This window comes from Pleurodeles waltl, chromosome 11, assembly GCF_031143425.1.
Source record: "Pleurodeles waltl isolate 20211129_DDA chromosome 11, aPleWal1.hap1.20221129, whole genome shotgun sequence".
Taxonomy (NCBI): domain Eukaryota; kingdom Metazoa; phylum Chordata; class Amphibia; order Caudata; family Salamandridae; genus Pleurodeles; species Pleurodeles waltl.
Window position 1 is genome coordinate 631966480 of NC_090450.1, and position 17805 is coordinate 631984284.

General features: G+C 44.5%; 1 protein-coding gene across 1 annotated transcript in view; it reads left to right on the plus strand.

The window, feature by feature from the left end:
• DOCK5 (dedicator of cytokinesis 5) overlaps nucleotides 1-17805 on the plus strand; it is a 799955-nt gene that overhangs the window by 362493 nt on the left and 419657 nt on the right. The window contains exon 11 of the mRNA XM_069214140.1: nucleotides 8613-8685. Within this exon, the coding sequence (XP_069070241.1) occupies nucleotides 8613-8685 (73 nt within the window). The remainder of the gene's footprint in view (nucleotides 1-8612; nucleotides 8686-17805) is intronic.

A 17805-nucleotide genomic window follows, 5' to 3' on the forward strand; every position in this document is an offset into this window, starting at 1 on the left:
TTTTCCGGGAGAGAGGGAGGCACATCATACAGGAATTTTTAACAGCCTACAAACTGTATCAGCACACTGGGTGATTCTTGGAAAAGAGAAAGAACGTTCACTCCCCCGACCTGCAAAGAACGTTCAACCATAGACTGTCTTTCTCTCCAAGCGCCTGGCTAGGCAGTTAGTGCATTTTGAAATTAAAGAAAGGCTGGATCATAACCAACTAAAGTGCACTATCTCTCATCAGTTACAACCCTCTGCAAAGAGTAGGCCTGTGGGTACTCCAACAGGTGAAGAGAAAGTAAATTTAGTTAAACAAGTAAAGTGGAGGCTGGAGTATACAGCATTAGTAATAGCCTGGCTAAGCAAGCAGACGCTTGTAACAAACTTGAGGCTACAGGACCCGACCTCCAAGCGCTGCAAGATTAAGGGGCAACAAAATCCGGTGGGGCCTGGAGGCCAGCTCTACAATAGGATAGTCATCATCTCTGCAAGAAGGGCCTTCTGCAGAGCCCAGTGGATACATAAACAAAAAAAAGCTCCAGGGCAGATAGCTAATGCAAGAGACTGATCATCAAAAAGCAATATAGGACACAGGGAGGCAAGGGACCTAAAGGAATGGCCAAGCACGCTTCTGGGAGCACATGAACATTCTAAAGAGCCGCAATGAAACAAGGGAGAATGGTGTCTCAGAAGCCGCTTGGGTTAGCCATGTCACAAACTTATATACTGACATTTTGACTTCCCGGCCACCCTCTAGCCAGTGGAGGGCTTCAGCGGTCATGGAAATGTGCCCCACAGACATTTGCACTGGGATTTAGTAATCCGGCCGATAAACAGAACCAGCTCTGGGAATGAGTTGCTTTTTGTATGTGGTGAACCTGAAAACATAGTAGCCGAATATTCAAGCAACAAGAAGGTAAAAAAAAATCATCAAGCTTATGAGGAAAGATGGGGCCCAGGGTCCCAATGGTTTACCAGCATCCTTCTTTAAGTGTGCCCCTGAGAACTGGACTAGACTGCTGACTCCGCTCCACAACAGTGCGTTTCAAATTACGATAGTTCCTGATATGTGGAGAGGGTTTATCCTTTGCCCCATATTAAAAAAAAGGGGACCCGTGAGTCCCTTCAAACTATCACTTAATTGTGCTCCTTGATGTGGAGGTCAAAGTATATGCTCACACCCTGCTGGAGTAACTGGAGACATGGGCACATGAGTAACAGATTTTACTGTTGTTTCCAATCTGGCTTCAGAGCAGGGGCATCAGCTGTGGACAATATCCTAGCATTATCCTACTTAAGACGTCAAGCTGACAAACAGAGCAATTTACTGCTATTTTGCTGCTTCATCGATTATAGTGCGCCATTTGATAGGGTAGATAGGGCAACCCTACGGAGGAAGCTGGATACATTGGGCAAACTAGTAACGATGTTAAGTGCCACATTCTCACAATATTCAGAGACACGAGTCAGAGTGACAACTGGCCCTTGCTTGGCAACCTAAAAAATTAAAACAAATCTGGGCCTAAAGCAGGGGTGCGTCCTGGCCCCCCTACTGTTCAATCTCTACACAGCCGACTTAGGGAAAAGCTTGGAGCCTTGTGGTTTGGCCCCACCAAAGCTAATAACCAACAAGCTTCAAATAGTACAATACACTGGCGATATAGTGATCGTGGATCGCACAAGAATCTGTCTACAGCGGGCATTGAAATCCTTGGACATATTCAATTTGGCCAACCAGCTCCAAGTAAATGAGGAAAAAACAAACGTCCTCATATTCGGAAAGTGCAGAAATAAAAAAAACATATCCTTGCACCTTGGTAGTCAGATCATTAGCACAGCAAGGAAGTATACTTACCTCTGTATGTGGTTTATTGACAATAGCACCACAGCAGGACAGATAAATGCAATAAAAAAAGGTGCCACAATCATATATGGGATTGGCCAACTGAATCAACAACTAAGGAGAGCTTCCGCAGTCCCAATATTAAGGATAATGAAGGCGACATTTCTTCCAGCCGTGCAGTATGACCATTTCGCTTAGCTAGGATCCTTAAGCCCTGGAAAAATCCCATTGCAAAGCATACAAGAAAATCTTTCAATAAACATGCTATGTTCATCGCTCCAGGCTAAGGCTAGATTCAGGCCTGGTGATCCAGTCACTTGACTGCCAAGCCACCATGCTGAAGTACTACATCAGATTCAGGAAGGTCTACACACAAACATTAAAAGGGCACCTGTGATTCATTAGGTCGAGCATAGTAGCGTGCATGCGCTGCTTTTCCGATGTGTTGTTATGTATCTGGGCTTTTAATAACCCCCCATCTCACGCCCATCACTATCACTCGTTTGTGAGCTTGCCCTTCAAAAATCCTTTGATGACATTGGTAAAGGGTTTACGTTTGTCCCTCCTTGGGAAGGTTTAGTTACCGCCTTCGACTATCGACCCTGTTACATGGCTAATTGCACTTTTGCAGATACGTTTAACTGTGAGCGAACCTCTTTTTCCTTTTGTGTCTTTCGTTATCGCTGATGCTCATGGCGGCCGTGGTGCTGTGAATCGGCTCACTTATGTGAAACTGTTTTACTTTTGATTTTCAAGTTATGTGGCAAGAAAAGTCCAGTTAGGAGTTTATAACGCTAGTAGCTTTAACTCGAACAAATGCAAGACCGATTGCATTGCAAATGCTTGTTTTTTAAAGTCCAGTCAATCCTTCCCACATTCAAGTAAAAGACGCACCGAAGTCTCCCCAGACGGATGACACCACCCTCGCAGCAGGGGACGTCTCATTTAGCACGTGGAAAAAAGTCGACAATCAGCTACTGAAGATGATCTTCAGAGACCAATACCTATCATTTTGTTGGAAACTTGACAGTGGCACAGATGTTAAATGTCTCTTACCTTGTTGTGTCCTCGCAACCATACCTCCTGAAAGGTATAAATGCCGAAACTCGTTGGCAGATCCTTTATATGCCATTGCTAGCTTTGCCAGTTAAAGCTTTTAACCCTTCCTGGGTCAGCCACAGAGGCAAAAGTACTTGCAGGTTTTGTTTTAATCAAAATAAATCATTGTTACTCCTGCTATGTTGTTGCCTCTCTCTAGATCAGCAGAGGAGAGTTTTAATTAGACCAGTAGCCCTGGCCCTTGGTGCGATCATGCTTGGAAGCTTCAGCTATCTGTTTTTCCCATTCCGCCCCTTGGGCTCTAGCAAGATGCGCAAAATTTCTCAACATTCTCAGGCAGAGGCTATCTTTGACTACTGTGCCGGACTGTATAGGAGGTCAAAATTAATCATAACAGCCAGTACCTGCCAGCTAATTTACATTGTAATCATACTATTTGCCTATTGCCTTCTCTGCACATGATAGTCAGCTTACGTGGTACACACTGTTTGCCTATTTATTTATATATTAATTACACGTTTTCTCTTGCACAGATCACTGTTTTATCAATAACAGATTTTACCTATTGTAATGGTTTTTATTAACTAAACAATTAGGTTTTACAACAACAACTATATAGCATTAAATCTGATATTACCCTAGGCTCATGAGGTCTTTAATATTTTCCTTAACTCCAGATGCTTTCAAAAACTGACAGCACAATCTGATTTAAATTTCTATTCCTTCTTTCCACAAGTTCGGTGTCTTTTGACTGCAGCAAGAGCAGTATTTGTTGCAGCTGGATCCTGAAAAATATGGACTTATATGAATTTGTAATAGTATGGGAAATGGCCCAAGTGTGCATTGGTAGCTGTCACAGCTGTAATTTATTCAATGCAATAAACTTCATTTATTTGAAATGTGAGTTGTGGCAGCCATCCATGAAAGCCCCATGCATGTTAGAGGTAAATCTCCTGCTATTAACTATAGTATGGGTCAAAAGGGAAGGGAGTCTGCAATGGCTCAAGTGATGTTTTCCACTTTCTCATTTTGAAGTATTGGAGAAACAGTGCTCATGACAGCCCAAACACTGCTTAGATATGACTGAATGTTATATGCTCAGTAGTTAAACAAAGGTTGAGTTATCAACACCTCACTCATTCCACCAGGATAAACCTCTGTTCACAGAGGCCATTTAAAAGCTCTATAGTGGAGCCTACTCTGCCGAGAGTGTGCCTCCCTTTACGGGCACCTTAGTTATATATGGGACAGATGTAACCACTGGAAGTTTCCCCTACAGCCACTTTTCTGATGCCCAGTACTTAATCTCCCTCCAGCAAAGTGTCTGAAATTAACTGCACTGCTTGGCAATATCTTTCAAAATCCAGGGTACCAAGCCCATTTTTTCCCTCATACGGTGGCTTTAATGTGCTCTTAATTACTCTTGGAAGTTTCTTTGCACATCAAACTTTAGACAGTAATTTTTCCAGATTGATTAAAAAATGATGTAATCTAGTGCTCTACTGCATTTGTTTACAAACTGGACTTCATGTTTCTGGTGAATATATCCCATGATAAGTAACTATCACTGAATCCCAGTATAAGTGGAGACTGTAAAGCATGAAGGCAATTTTCTCTCCACTAGTTGCTCCGGGCAGATACAATTAAGACTTGTTGCCAACGTATCCTCATCCCAACTACTAAGTCCTAGCATTCCACATCTTCCCACACATCTAGTAGTGAATTACCTGGCATATATATTAGGTCTGCAAATAGTAAAAGCATATGTATTGTGTTCCTAATGAGTGACTCTTTATCTCCTAAGGCATATTTGAGTTCTACTGCCAGTGGCTCAATAGCTTGTTTTGACAGTAGAGGTGGAAAATGAGTACCCTTGACATGTAACTCTCTTACACTTATTGGATATTACCTTATCCAGTTTTACCTTTGCTGCTGGTGTGGGTTATAGTAGACCCATTCAAGTGAAGCTTCTGAAAAACGTTTTTCAATACTTACCCTGGGATGTGCACATTTTCTTCATAGTATTACACACACAGTCCATCCCCTGCCAGTTCTCCATTCTTTCTAAGGTTGTCAATGTCACCCAACATTTCTAGGTTAGGCAGAGGGTAGTATTTCTTTGAAAAAAGTAATTTGACCAATCTTGTCTTGCAACTCCTCTTTCAAATCATTTTCCATATGTGACCATAAGTAGCATGTTCTTGGTTAAGTTGGACCTGAACCTCGATCCTTCAATGGAAAGTTCTGTAGACCGCAGCGCAAAACAAAGTTGGCCAGAAACTTCCAGTTCTCTACTCTGAGACCAACGACAGGTACAACTCAATAATAAGCAGCTAGTTTGTACATTCAGTTACAGTTGTTACTGACCTATACCTTGTCCTGTAGTTGGATCAATAATTGCAAACAATTGGTATGTTCATAAGATCCAAGCAGTCCTTATGCCTTTGAGTCTTTAGATATATTTTGTTCTAAATCTCTTTCAAAGTTTTCAGTGATTTTGCTGCTCCCACTTTTTGTTTCACTCTTGATTGCTGTCCTCCAATATCTATTATTGATATCTGAGGAAGAGTTACTGACCTTAAAATGGAATTGTAGCTATGAGAATGGTGTTTCACGTACTCGGGGAGTTTTAAATTCCTCTTAAAGACTGAATGTTGGTTGTTTCTACCTTCTGAATCCCTGTTATAGCTCTACAGAGTGGCTCATTTCGTAAGCTAGAACTTTACAAAACAGTTACATAGCTAAATAAATATTATTCACTTCTAGCATAGCAGATTCAAAAGTATTAACTTAAGGTAGCTAGGTAAAATGTATCATTAGTATCTTCTTTCATCATACTTCTTTGACTTCTGTGTTCTCGCCTCCTTTAAATAAAAATGAATTATTTGTGAGCTTAGTTGTCATGGAAGGGGAAAACACAAGGAGAGAAGGAAAACATGTTCTCCTTCGTGCTCCATTCAACTTGGCAAAGACATTTCACTTTCTAGTTTCTCCTGTTCACAGCCACAGTCAGTCCAGTCATATACCAAGCAGCCAGATCCTACAAGTAGTCCAATTACTGTAAAAATGATCAACCTTGTCAGAATCGAGGCTTGTGTTAGTCTGACATATATTAATTGTGGTCTTTATGTTGTGCTCCTGCAGCTTCACGTCCACTTGAATGCAACTTGCAGAAAAAGGGTAGTTCTCCTGAACAATTTGTTCTTAGGATTTCATTTGTTAGGATTCTCAAATTTCGAAGATGGTACTGAAAGTGGCTGTAGGACCTAACATGCTTGGTGTGGTTTTCACCAACCTTTTGCCTTCACTTCTCCTTTTTTTGCTGACTTTGTTGTTGCTGGACTTAGGACTTAACTCACTTTACCACTGCTAACAAGTGCTAAAGTGCCTGTGTTCTATCCGCTAAACATAGTAATATCGTCTTACTCTCAATTATCAGTGATAGGGCATGTTGCCTGCCTATTCCTAGTAAATTAGTCATCTTCTGATCGTTCAGATACCCAATTCAAAGATGGCCTTTGACCTCATGCTCAGTGTACTTGCTCATTAAATAGGGATGCTCAGGTCACAGGAAGTACCTACTGGACATGACTCAACTGGTGTGATCCACCCTGAGATAGAGGCAGCCTTTATCAGAGAAAGGGGACCATCAGCTACAAAATTACTGGTCAGTTTCCCCCTCTGCCCCAAGGTCCTCGAATAAAAAAGGTAAAATTGAGCCCCAAGTCACATGCTAGCCCTAATGTAAAAATGTGTTCACTTGGTTCACAAACTCTTCCTCAAAACATAATTTTAAATGTTAAAATGACAAGCCAAACCAGGGCTATGAAGAGAAAGGGGCTGGCAGGAGTGATGGTAGTTTTAGTATATTCTTCTGGGTGGCCTCTAGTTGATGGGGACTCAGGTGACCATGTACATAAACTGACTCAAGAATTCTGTCTTCTGTTTGGACCTTTAAGAGAGTAGTTTATAGAAAATAATGGAATCACCTACCATCTTCATCTTTTTTTCATCTTCTTCCAGAGTTGTCTTTTTATTAATCACAGTAGGTGTGGTTTTACTTTTGTGTTTCCTTCCTTAGACTATGGGCCTGATTTAGATCTTAGGGGTGTTACCGCCAGTCTGGTGTAACACCTACTGTATTTATATGTTTAACGGCTAAGCTGCAGACCGCCACCATGGAATACTCTTCCTAGCCACCAGGCTGGCAGGTTCCCAACAACCATATTTTAATGTTACAGTCCTGCAGATGGGGGACTGCCAGCGAATTACTTGCAGCAGGAGGCCGTCGTTGGACTCGGTGGACATCAGGCAGTAGCTATGAATAGAGCTGAGTCACACTCACTCACTCTCACTCACACACACACACACACACACACACACACACACACACACTCACTGTACCTTAGCCACGTGTATCCACTTGCACAACACACCATTTACACATCATTATCTATTGCCATTCCAACACTACACAACATGTACATGCCGAAAACCCACGTGGTCATACATCGATGACACAACACACACATGCAACATACATACTATGCACACTGCACCCACACACGACACAAGCACAATGACCAAAACAACTACACACTTATCTGAAAACTGTCACACACATGCACAACTACACACATCATGACAGCGACTGCCACACAACACTCACATGAATGTTGCACAGAACACAGAACTAAACGTACACAACATCAAACCAAAATGTAAGTGGCACACATACTGACACAGACATCACCCATTCCAGCTCTCTCCCCCTCAACCATCCAACCGCGTCACACACAAGCATACACGTACAGACTCTCATACACTGCAGGAAGGACAACATCACAGGTCCTGCTTTCTCTGTGGACTGGTGACAGCAGTGATAGAAGAGCTTTTTCAGTCGAAAACAGAAGTGGAAGTGGGGAAAAAAGGTATGTTTTTACCTCATTTCTGCCAACTTGTGTGTGGCGTTTGGACCACCACAGTTGACCTGGAGGCAAGGCACTTCCAAATCTGCATGGCAGTAAAGGTGACTGGAGTCCTGCCACTAGCCATTATTTCCTATGGTGCCATAGATGCAGGTGGAGGTTATTGGCGGAGACAGTGGAACTAATGCGGGCCTTTGCCTATGGGACTTCCAACATCTAAATCTGAGGGGCAGACCGCCAAGGCAGCGGACAGGTTTTCAATTGGAAAACTGACAGCGGGTCTGTTACAGCCCACATCTAAATCTGGCCCTATGATCCTACACATGATCAAAACTTATTTACAGCATAGCAAACAATAAGAGGGCAAGATAGATACCTAATGAATTGTCTGCTCATTTCTTACTGGGTTAGATATACAGGCATGGTAGGCCATACCAAATGCAACCCATCACAGATTTGTTCATCTTGTCTTTTGTACTGTCTTCGATGTTATTTTGTTTTTTAGTTTCTTTTCACTGTTAAACCACCTTGTGTTAACAAAGCACACAAGTCTGAACCATTCCCCATCCTTCTGACCCTTCATCTTGGGATGATGGGTTGTATGAGGGTGAACAGTGGGATGTGTGCTGTGGCATGTTAAATATTGATGTTTATTGGTGATAGTTTTCTCCTAAGGCCTCTGTAAGACAACGCAATGTTTGGGTCAAGCAACCACAGTTATGAGTGCACATCGCAGAGCATGTATTTAAATACTTATTTGCCCACACAAGTGTGATTATTTTCTATAATTGCAGTGATGGACATTTCCGATATCATGCATGGCAAAGTGGACGATGAAGAGAAACAGCACTTTATCCCCTTTCAGCAGTAAGTATAGCGATGTCACTCAAGTTTGCTATTAGGTGACTACTGCATACAGGGGTTTAGCTTCAGGGAGGGTCTTTGGGGTGTTACTCCCCCCAGATAAATATATTGTTTGATAAATAGTTGGGTACAAGTGGTTTTAGTCAGGTATGGTAAGGAGCCCGTTGGATTTCACCAGGGATATATATATATACATAGATAAAAACACACACTCTCTCTATCTCTGTTTTGAAAGTCTTCAAAAATATTGGTTATTTTTTCAAAATCTTGTGTTTTCTCTAGTAATCCTACCAGTCTGCATTCCTCTCACTTTCCACTGACCCATAAGCCCCTCTCATACACTCTCCTTGTTGTACAATGTATTTTAACATTAAATGCCAGCGTGGTTGTTGGAAAATCTGAAGCTCCCTTCACTACCACCAGCACCCAAAATGTCATTGACCAAGCTACGCCCCTGACTGCATATTAAGTTAACGCTCTTGTTTTGTTGGCTAAGAACGTAACATATTCATGATAATTGCGTCTCACATTAAAGCACCAAGACCACTGTATGTCGCCAAAAAACGTCATTCTGTTTTAAGGTATTGGTAGTCTGTTCTATTTTTTCCATTTATTAAATTATGATATTAATCAAATCTGCACTCTTATGAATTTATTTGAAGTGCACATTTTTCTCAGTTGCATGTTGCAGGAGTGATAACATTATGCAAATATTAGCAGTTACTTGATCAGATTATTTCACATACGTTACATACATTTTCCTGTAACTTTATTATCATTGTGGAATTTCTAATTCAACTGCATATTGTGATTGTGGTTGCGTGGCAGTACATAAGCAATATATCTGATATGATTACTACAACAATACTATTATAATCTCATTACGGCACCATTATATTCAGTGTGCAGGAATATCTACAAGGGCCCCAAAAGTAGGTCTGTGGTAGGCATGAGTGCAAAATACTAGGGGCTTTGCTGTCGATGAGTGAGTATGCAGGTCTGGTGCGTTCTTGGGCAATTAAGTTTGCAGATCACCTGAGATGGGACTTAGTTAAAGGGACGACAATGAGCAGGATCAAAACTCCGGGACTTAGATCGCGGCAGGAGGGCATGCAGAATACTTGATATGGGAATTTTCTCTGTAGGGCGAGTAAAGGATAAGAGGTCTGGGGTGTATTGTTGGACATGAGTTGTGTAGGATGCCTCATTTATAGAACTCAAGTCTCATTCTGTATTTTTATTGATGCTTTTGCCACTTTCAGTCATTGAACAGAGTGAAAAAAATGTTTTTTCCTTTGTATTTATCCCACTGCCATACTTAACTCAAATCTGCCACCTCACCATCTCTGCCTGCGTTCTCTACCTCCGCACCATTAATTTTGATAAAAAGGCCATGCCACCTGCACTCTTTAAGAGCATATACATATTTATAAATTGCCCGTTGACATGCAAATTCTACACTTTAGGCACTGGGGGCTGAAAATGGTGAAAGGAGAGGTAAAAAGCGTGGGTAAAATTTCAGACAAGCATATATTAATAATGTGTAGGAAAGTGCCTTTTTTTGGACATGGCCACCCAACACTTTTTGCCACTGGTACCAAGGTTTTTTGACTGAGGTGCACTGGGTTACTGATAAACAGGCCCCCAGTGCTCTTTCCTCAAAGACAGGTAACATGGTGTACAGTTGGCACACTCCTCCACCCGTGTAAATCCCTAATAAGTGATAGCTAGGGCCTGGGTAGAGGAGAGGGTCCTTAAGGGCCACAGCACGGATTGCCACCTTCAGGAGCCCCCTAAAATGAGGAACACACAGCTGCCATTGCAGTCTGCATGTCCTAGTGCAAACCAGGAGAAAACACAACATGAGCCACCCTTGGTGTTCCATGCCCCTATTACTGCAGCTAAGTATATGTAAGTCACCCCTTGGGCAGGCCTAAGAGCCCAAAGGCAAGGTGCAGTACACTCAGTGCATGGACATATCTGCACAAGTGGGTTTGACCCTGTGACGCTCATTCCCATTGCTGAGCATTGCAAGTGAGCTGGGAAGCCATTTTAAGGTATGTGCTGGACACTCATCAACACGCGTGACCCAGTCACATAATAGCCTCACTGAACCCTATGGCGTTTGGTATCAAACACCTTGTCTTAATAAATCTGGGCTGATGCATTCCTCAGATGTATTCAGATGTGCAGCCAGAGGGCACCTTAGAGGTGCCCCCTGAGCTCCACTAGTCTCTTGGTGTGCTTACTGACTAGTTTTGTCCAGTAAACCACCACCTGACACGTTTCTGACCCCCTGGAGGTGAGAGCCTGTGCTCTCAGAGGTCGGAAAGAATGCCTGTCCTGGACAGGGGTGTTAACATCCACTCCTATGGATGGCTAGCAGATCTGCATACCAAGGCCAGGGTATTCAACAACCCTGCTGCCTTTGGTATGCATACCCTCACGGATTCCTCAGTCCTGGGTGTAGCCACCCCCTGCCCTCAGGCCCATTTGGCACCAGGACAGGTGGGAAGATCAACTAGTCAGTAGGCGTGTACCACCTCAGAGCTAACCACACCCCTAAGGTGGGCTCCCTGAGGTGGGCACTCGAAGAAGGGTTCCACCATCTTGGTTTTGGTTGGAACTAGGATATGAATATGCCCTCTCCCCACAGGAAGTGGTTCATGTAGGGATGTAGACACCTTTAAGGGTAAGTAGCCCATTGGCTACTACTCTACACTCCCATAAAATGCCCCTAAATTTAGTATTTTGGCGGCTCCTCGACTCCAGAAGCCGGATTCGTCTGACATCAAAAAGAAGAGGACACAGAAGAGCTGGAAGAGTGAGATCTGCACACGCTTGGTAAACTTTTGGTGCAAAACCCTGCTTGCTTACCTGCTGCCGTCCTGACAATCACGACTCGTCCTGGAGCTGTGGGAATTCCAAAAGCCTTGGAGGATCCCCAGCACTTCACCAACCCATCAGCATCTCCCTTGAAGTGGAGAAACCACTGCTCTGCTTCTTGCAGGCACCAACCGCAACACCCAATTCACTGACCTGCTAACCCCGGGTCACCGTCGCAGCACTAGCCCTGTAGGCCAGATCTGTCTCTCCCTAAGTGAGATAGGATCCATTAGAGCCAAGCTGCACCAGCACCTGGGATACTGGACCCCTTTCACTAACCAAAGCTTGTTGAAGCCCACCCTGGACTCAGAAGAGTAGAACCGAAGACCTGCCGGCAAAGGACGTCAGCATCGCAGAGGACAGCCTTCTTGTTTGTCTAGTTGCCTTGTTCTGTCTCTCCATCTGCAGGTCACCCAAAGAACCATGTGTGCCTGGACACCGCTAACAATCCACTGCACCTGAGCACCCCACCTCGGGTCCACGACTTCCAATGGTGTCCTGCTCTCTGGATGCTAACCGACTGATCCCCCGTTTGGATCTCCCGGACTTGTCCTCAATTCCCCTGTACATTCGCTTTTCAGGTGGTCCCCCCTCGTCACCAAGTGTTTGGTGCGCAGGAGCCTGACACGAACAACAGCACTGCACCCGGACGCTCCTAGATGGGTAAACCTAAAGTGCTGGTCTCATCTGTAACTTTGCACCCCTAGCACCCTACTACTTGCACGGGACCCTCGAGAACTGATTATAAGGACTCTTACGCAGCGACAGTACTCCAGAACCTGTGCTGCGTAAAAGCACGTTTATCTACTAAGTGTTACTTATTTACAAATCGTCCTAAGAACTGCAACTTCATTTATTTTTCTGTAAATGTTCTGGTGTTTATAAATAATACAAACAAAGTAACTACTTTTCTAACCAGTTGGTCTTGAGTTGCTTCTTGAGTGTGTGTCTCATTTATCAGCAAATGCTTAGCACTACCTTCTGATGAGCCTAACTAAGCCTAACTGCTTTCCCAAACTACCACAAAAGAGCGCTTTGGGGATTGTCATTTCTTACCCTTATAAACCACTAAGGGTCGCCCTGGACGATCTTTGTAGTGACCCCCTACATTGTGTCACTACATAGATAACTAGCTTCCTCCATCATGTTTATATGTTGTTACATATAGCTCTTCATGCATTTCTCAGTGCTATAAGTTACAGATATCATAATTAACCAGTTATTAGTACTAAGTTTACTGACCTTCAGTAGGATGAAAGGATGAATCTGCCTTGCCTGGATTTGAACTCATTACCTGCACACTGCATTTTGCCCTTGTCTAATGTTAAACTCACGTTTTCAGGTGATATGAATGTCTGTCAGTGGACTGATGCTTCAAAGATGGTGAATAAACTGAGGCATGATTTAGAAAAGTTGGAAATGTTTAAGGCTTGGATGCAGAAATTAAGTATTGAAGCAGCCATGTTTATGTTTGAAACCATGCACTTGTTGCACAGGACACCTGTGGAGCAGTACTGAATAAGGGATGACTAACTGAAGGTAACAACATAGGAGCGGAATTTAATGGTTGTTAGGGTATGCTGGGAGAGCTAGGCTAAGGTTAATGTGAATAGGGGGTTATGATACTGTATGTCCATCAATTGATTTACCTGCCCTAAAGTATTTTGCCTAATCAAGAGGCCATATCTCTATCAGGATAAAGCCAAGGTGGAGACATTTCATTGATATGCTAGTAACATGCTGGGTGCGGTAAAGCACATGTCCTGAAGGGGAGAAAGTCTAGAATTTGCATGCGTAGACTCGAACGAAAGATACTGAGGCATGGTAGAGATATTTAAATTCCAAAAGCGTGCACGAAGTTGTGTCTTTTCAGTGGAATGATATTCTTCCCTTGCCCGTCTTCCTTGTGCCTGTCCTCTATTCTCCTCTCTCCTTCAACTGACAAGACCTAAAGATGGGAAACCCAACTGCTGCAGTTAGCATGGGTAATGGAATAAAAAGTACAAAGAGAACTATAAATATAATGTAGGACCCGCAGAGTGATTTAGAACAGTGATGTAGCTACAAATATAGTTGTACTATCTCTCACACCTCGTCTTTCGTTGCACTGATAAGTGCTGAGTCCTAAGACAAGATAAGAGCACGCCTATGGCCACTCATGCAGCGTACCCAAATGCTGCCTAAATAGATCCAAAACAAAGAACAACACTCTCCTACCCATGTACTCTGCACATTATAATGCACTGCCTGTCGGATAAGTACAATATCAATTCTACAATTCAGTGGTCACATGTAGCTATGGAAAAAACATCAACAGCATAAATAATCTATCATTTAGTTCCGAGAAGTGCATTTAACATGAAAAAATAACAGGGTTATCTAAAGGTAAAAATGTGTCAAATCATGTCAAGTGACCAGCCTACAATTCACCTCTAGGATTTTTGCCTGCATTTGTAAATCAGAATCAAAGTGTGTACTAAAAAATGACTTGATCCCTGGGAAGTTAAATGCTTAGTCTGAACCTTGAATCTTTAAACATTTTTTCTGAAGTGTCAATGAGAACTATTTAATTCGTCACAATTTTTGAAGAGCAAACTTACGCCTATCTACAGTTATTACAAAAGAATAGCTGTCTTTTTTTTAAAAAACCCTCTGTTTTATTGAATTTTGTTCGACAGAACAACAGAAGATAAAAACAGTGCAGTGCATATCAGTGTGAGGAGACATATTATGTACATAACCCCAGAGTCGAAGTAGAGGCGTGAAATATACAACAAACTGAGCAAAGCCAAGTAGCACAACAGTGGAAACCCCCAACCTCCCTTACCAAGAATTTGCTGAGTAACCAATTCCTCATAATACCATGGGCACAACAACATAATTATACCACAGTTGGTTGTCACATCTTCTGAACCACACAACAACCCAAGTGTCAGCCCTCATCTTCAGTGCTGCGATCAGAACTGGACTCCTCCGCCCCCAAGAAGCGTTCCAGTAATGCCCCCTGGCCATTATATCTCTTAGGGCACCCTCTTACCTACGTGTCATTCACATATTCTGCTCTTCAGCAGCACCCCACTTCAGTACATCTCGAGTCCAAAAAGGAATAGTAGGGCACCAAAAACTCATCCAGCCTATAGACACTCTGGGGGTCATTCTGACCCTGGCGGTAATTACCGCCATGGCGGAGGTTGGCGGTAGCACCGCCAACAGGCTGGCGGTGCACCGCTGGGCATTCTGACCGCGGCGGTTCAGCCGCGGCCAGAAACGGAAAGTCGGCGGTGTACCGCGACTTTCCGCTGCCCTTGAGAATCCTCCATGGCGGCGGAGCGCGCTCCGCCGCCATGGGGATTCTGACACCCCCTACCGCCAGGAACAGGATGGCGGTAGGGGGTGCCGCGGGGCCCCCGTAAGAGGGCCCCACAAAGTATTTCAGTGTCTGCTATGCAGACACTGAAATACGCGACGGGTGCTACTGCACCCGTCGCACCTTCCCACTCCGCCGGCTCAATTCTGAGCCGGCGTCCTCGTGGGAAGGCTGTTTCCCACTGGGCTGGCGGGCGGCCTTTTGGCGGTCGCCCGCCAGCCCAGTGGGAAACCCAGAATGACCGCCGCGGTCTTTCGACCGCGGTACGGTCTTCTGGCGGTTCCCGCTTGGCGGATCTATGTCTAGCCAATACCAATGCAAGCTGTGCGAGTCTATGTGGGATACGCTTGCCTTTTGATCTACGCATCACACCTAAAAGACAGGTCAAAGGTGTCGCTTCGAGCCCCAATCCTGTGACCCTATCTGTTATCGGGATCACCTCCCGTCAGAAGTGCTGCACCTCCCTACAGGACCAAGCCATGTGCAGAAAGGTCGCACCTATCTCCCCACTTCTAGGACACCCAACCACCTTTGTCTGATCAATCTTAAGAGGGGCATGTGTGAGATATACAGGGTGAACAAAGTTAAAATGTAGGAGCTTAAATCTGTTGTTACAGGAGACTGTGCGCACCAATGATAGAGCCATATCCCACTCTGCATCCTCCAAAGGGTCTTCCAGTTCTCAATCCCATGCCCTACATGCTACACACTCCAAACCTGGCTGATCCCCCCAGAGCGCTTAATAAAACAGGGTAATCAAGTGAAATTCTTCCCCCCAGTTTAACAATCCGTTCATCACCTGCGATGCAGGAGGAGCCATCGGAAATCCAGACCAAACCTCTTGAGCCACGCTCTCCATCTTAGCGTTCCTCAGAAACTGCCCAGGGCTCAGTCCAAACGTATTTCGTGCAGCCTGAAAGGAGATAAACTCCCCATTGGGATATAAATCACCGGCTAATAAGCAACCTCCCGCTCTCCATGCATCCATTGACATTACAGTATCCATATTCCTGAAAGGGGCTAAATCCCAGACCCTCAATTCCATGTCAAATGGAGCACGGCAAATCACTTTCTTGACTGCCTGTTCCCAAATCCATGCAGTAGTTCTAACCAAGTAAGAAACAGCAGCCTCCAATCGACCTCCCGTCATCAAGGCATGCACCAATTCCTCTCCTCACATTATACCCGACAAAAGTCACTTCTCCCAGTTATCAGACGGAGTCATCCACTTTGCATCATGTTGTAGGTGTGCTGCATAATAATAGTGCCTGACATTAGGGATAGCCAACCCTCTATCCATCATCTCCCTCTGCAGTGTGGGCAACGCCACTTTACTACGAAGCCCGGCCCAAACCAGTGAGATCAACAAACTATCCAGCCTTTTGAATAGTGGAGCTGCTAACGGAAATAAAGAATTCTGCACAAGATAGAGGCATCACAGCAAGAACACCATCTTGGCCACCGCTGCCCTCCCCATAATCGAAAGAGGCAGCCTATTCCAAAACGACACAGAGCGCTCCAGCCCGGTCACCACCCACTCAACATTGTGCTTCAATGCACCTCCACTGTATGAATGACCTAGAGGCCCAGGTATCCAAAACTTTTTAACTCCCACCTTAGCCCCACCCCGGCAAATCATCCAACGGAGCACCAGATAAGGACCCCAAGGGAAATAGTAGCGACTTCTTCTTGTTCACCTGAAGCCCAGACATAACCCCGAATTCCTCCAGTAACTGCAACAACAGAGGCACCGAAACTCCTCATCAGCATACAGAGAGACAATGTGAGTGACCCGTCCCACCTGCACGCCCCAAGGCACCTGTTTGCCCACGAAGCCAAATCGCCAGTGCTTCCACTGCCAATGCAAAAAGAAGCGGTGAGAGAGGGCAGCCCTGCCGGGTACCCCTCCTCCTTGTCCTCCAGGAGCCTGAGAGCTCCCCGCCCAACCGGACTCGCACAATAGGTGCAGTGTACAGCAAACGAACCCAAGAGCAGAAATGATGGCCAAATCCCATTCCCGCGACACCGCCAGTAAGTAGCCCCACTCAACCGTGTCAAACGCCTTCTCTAGGTCCAACAACACCAGCGCTAAATCTTCCCCAACACCCATAGTTTCATGCATGACATGTGTTAAACGACATAAATTATAAGTCATGCTATGTTGAGGTATGAAACCACATTGATCTGCATGCACCAAGCCCTGAATCACTCCACGTAGCCGAGTAGCCAGTATTTTACATAGAATCTTTATATCACTATTCAGCCTGTGCCTATAAAAACCCTTCTCAACACATCCTTCAGGGCCTCCCATTCCACTCCCAGGAGTCTGTCACCCCCCAGTTGTGATCCATATAGTCTTCAAGGGCCACTGCTATTTTCTCACGACAGCACGCATCCATTACGAAATTCGTGGGCATGCGCCAACTGTTCCTCACCTCCGTATCAGATCCCCACTACATTTGCAGCAACACCTGGGCATGATCAGATAAACACCTCCCTAGCTGCCTGACGTCCCCCACCTGTGAATGAGTTAAACTGCCCAAGAGGAAACGGTTCAGACGACTATATGTATTGTGCGTCCTAGAGTTAAAGTGTACTCCTTGCTCGCTGGATGCAGTTCCCTCCCTCCATCCCAGAGCCCCAAATTGTGCATGACCTCTGTGGGAGACCTCACCATCAAAGGCTTGGTACCCAATTTAGATGGATAGCGATCCCTTTCACCATCCAATATACAATTATAATCTCATGCCCATATTAGGGGGTCACTAACACCCTCCCCTAGCACCTCAGGAATATTATCAAAGAAAGCTTGGCTGTCTACATTAGGTGCATAAGTATTGAGAATATGCAAAAAAGAATAGAGAACTCTG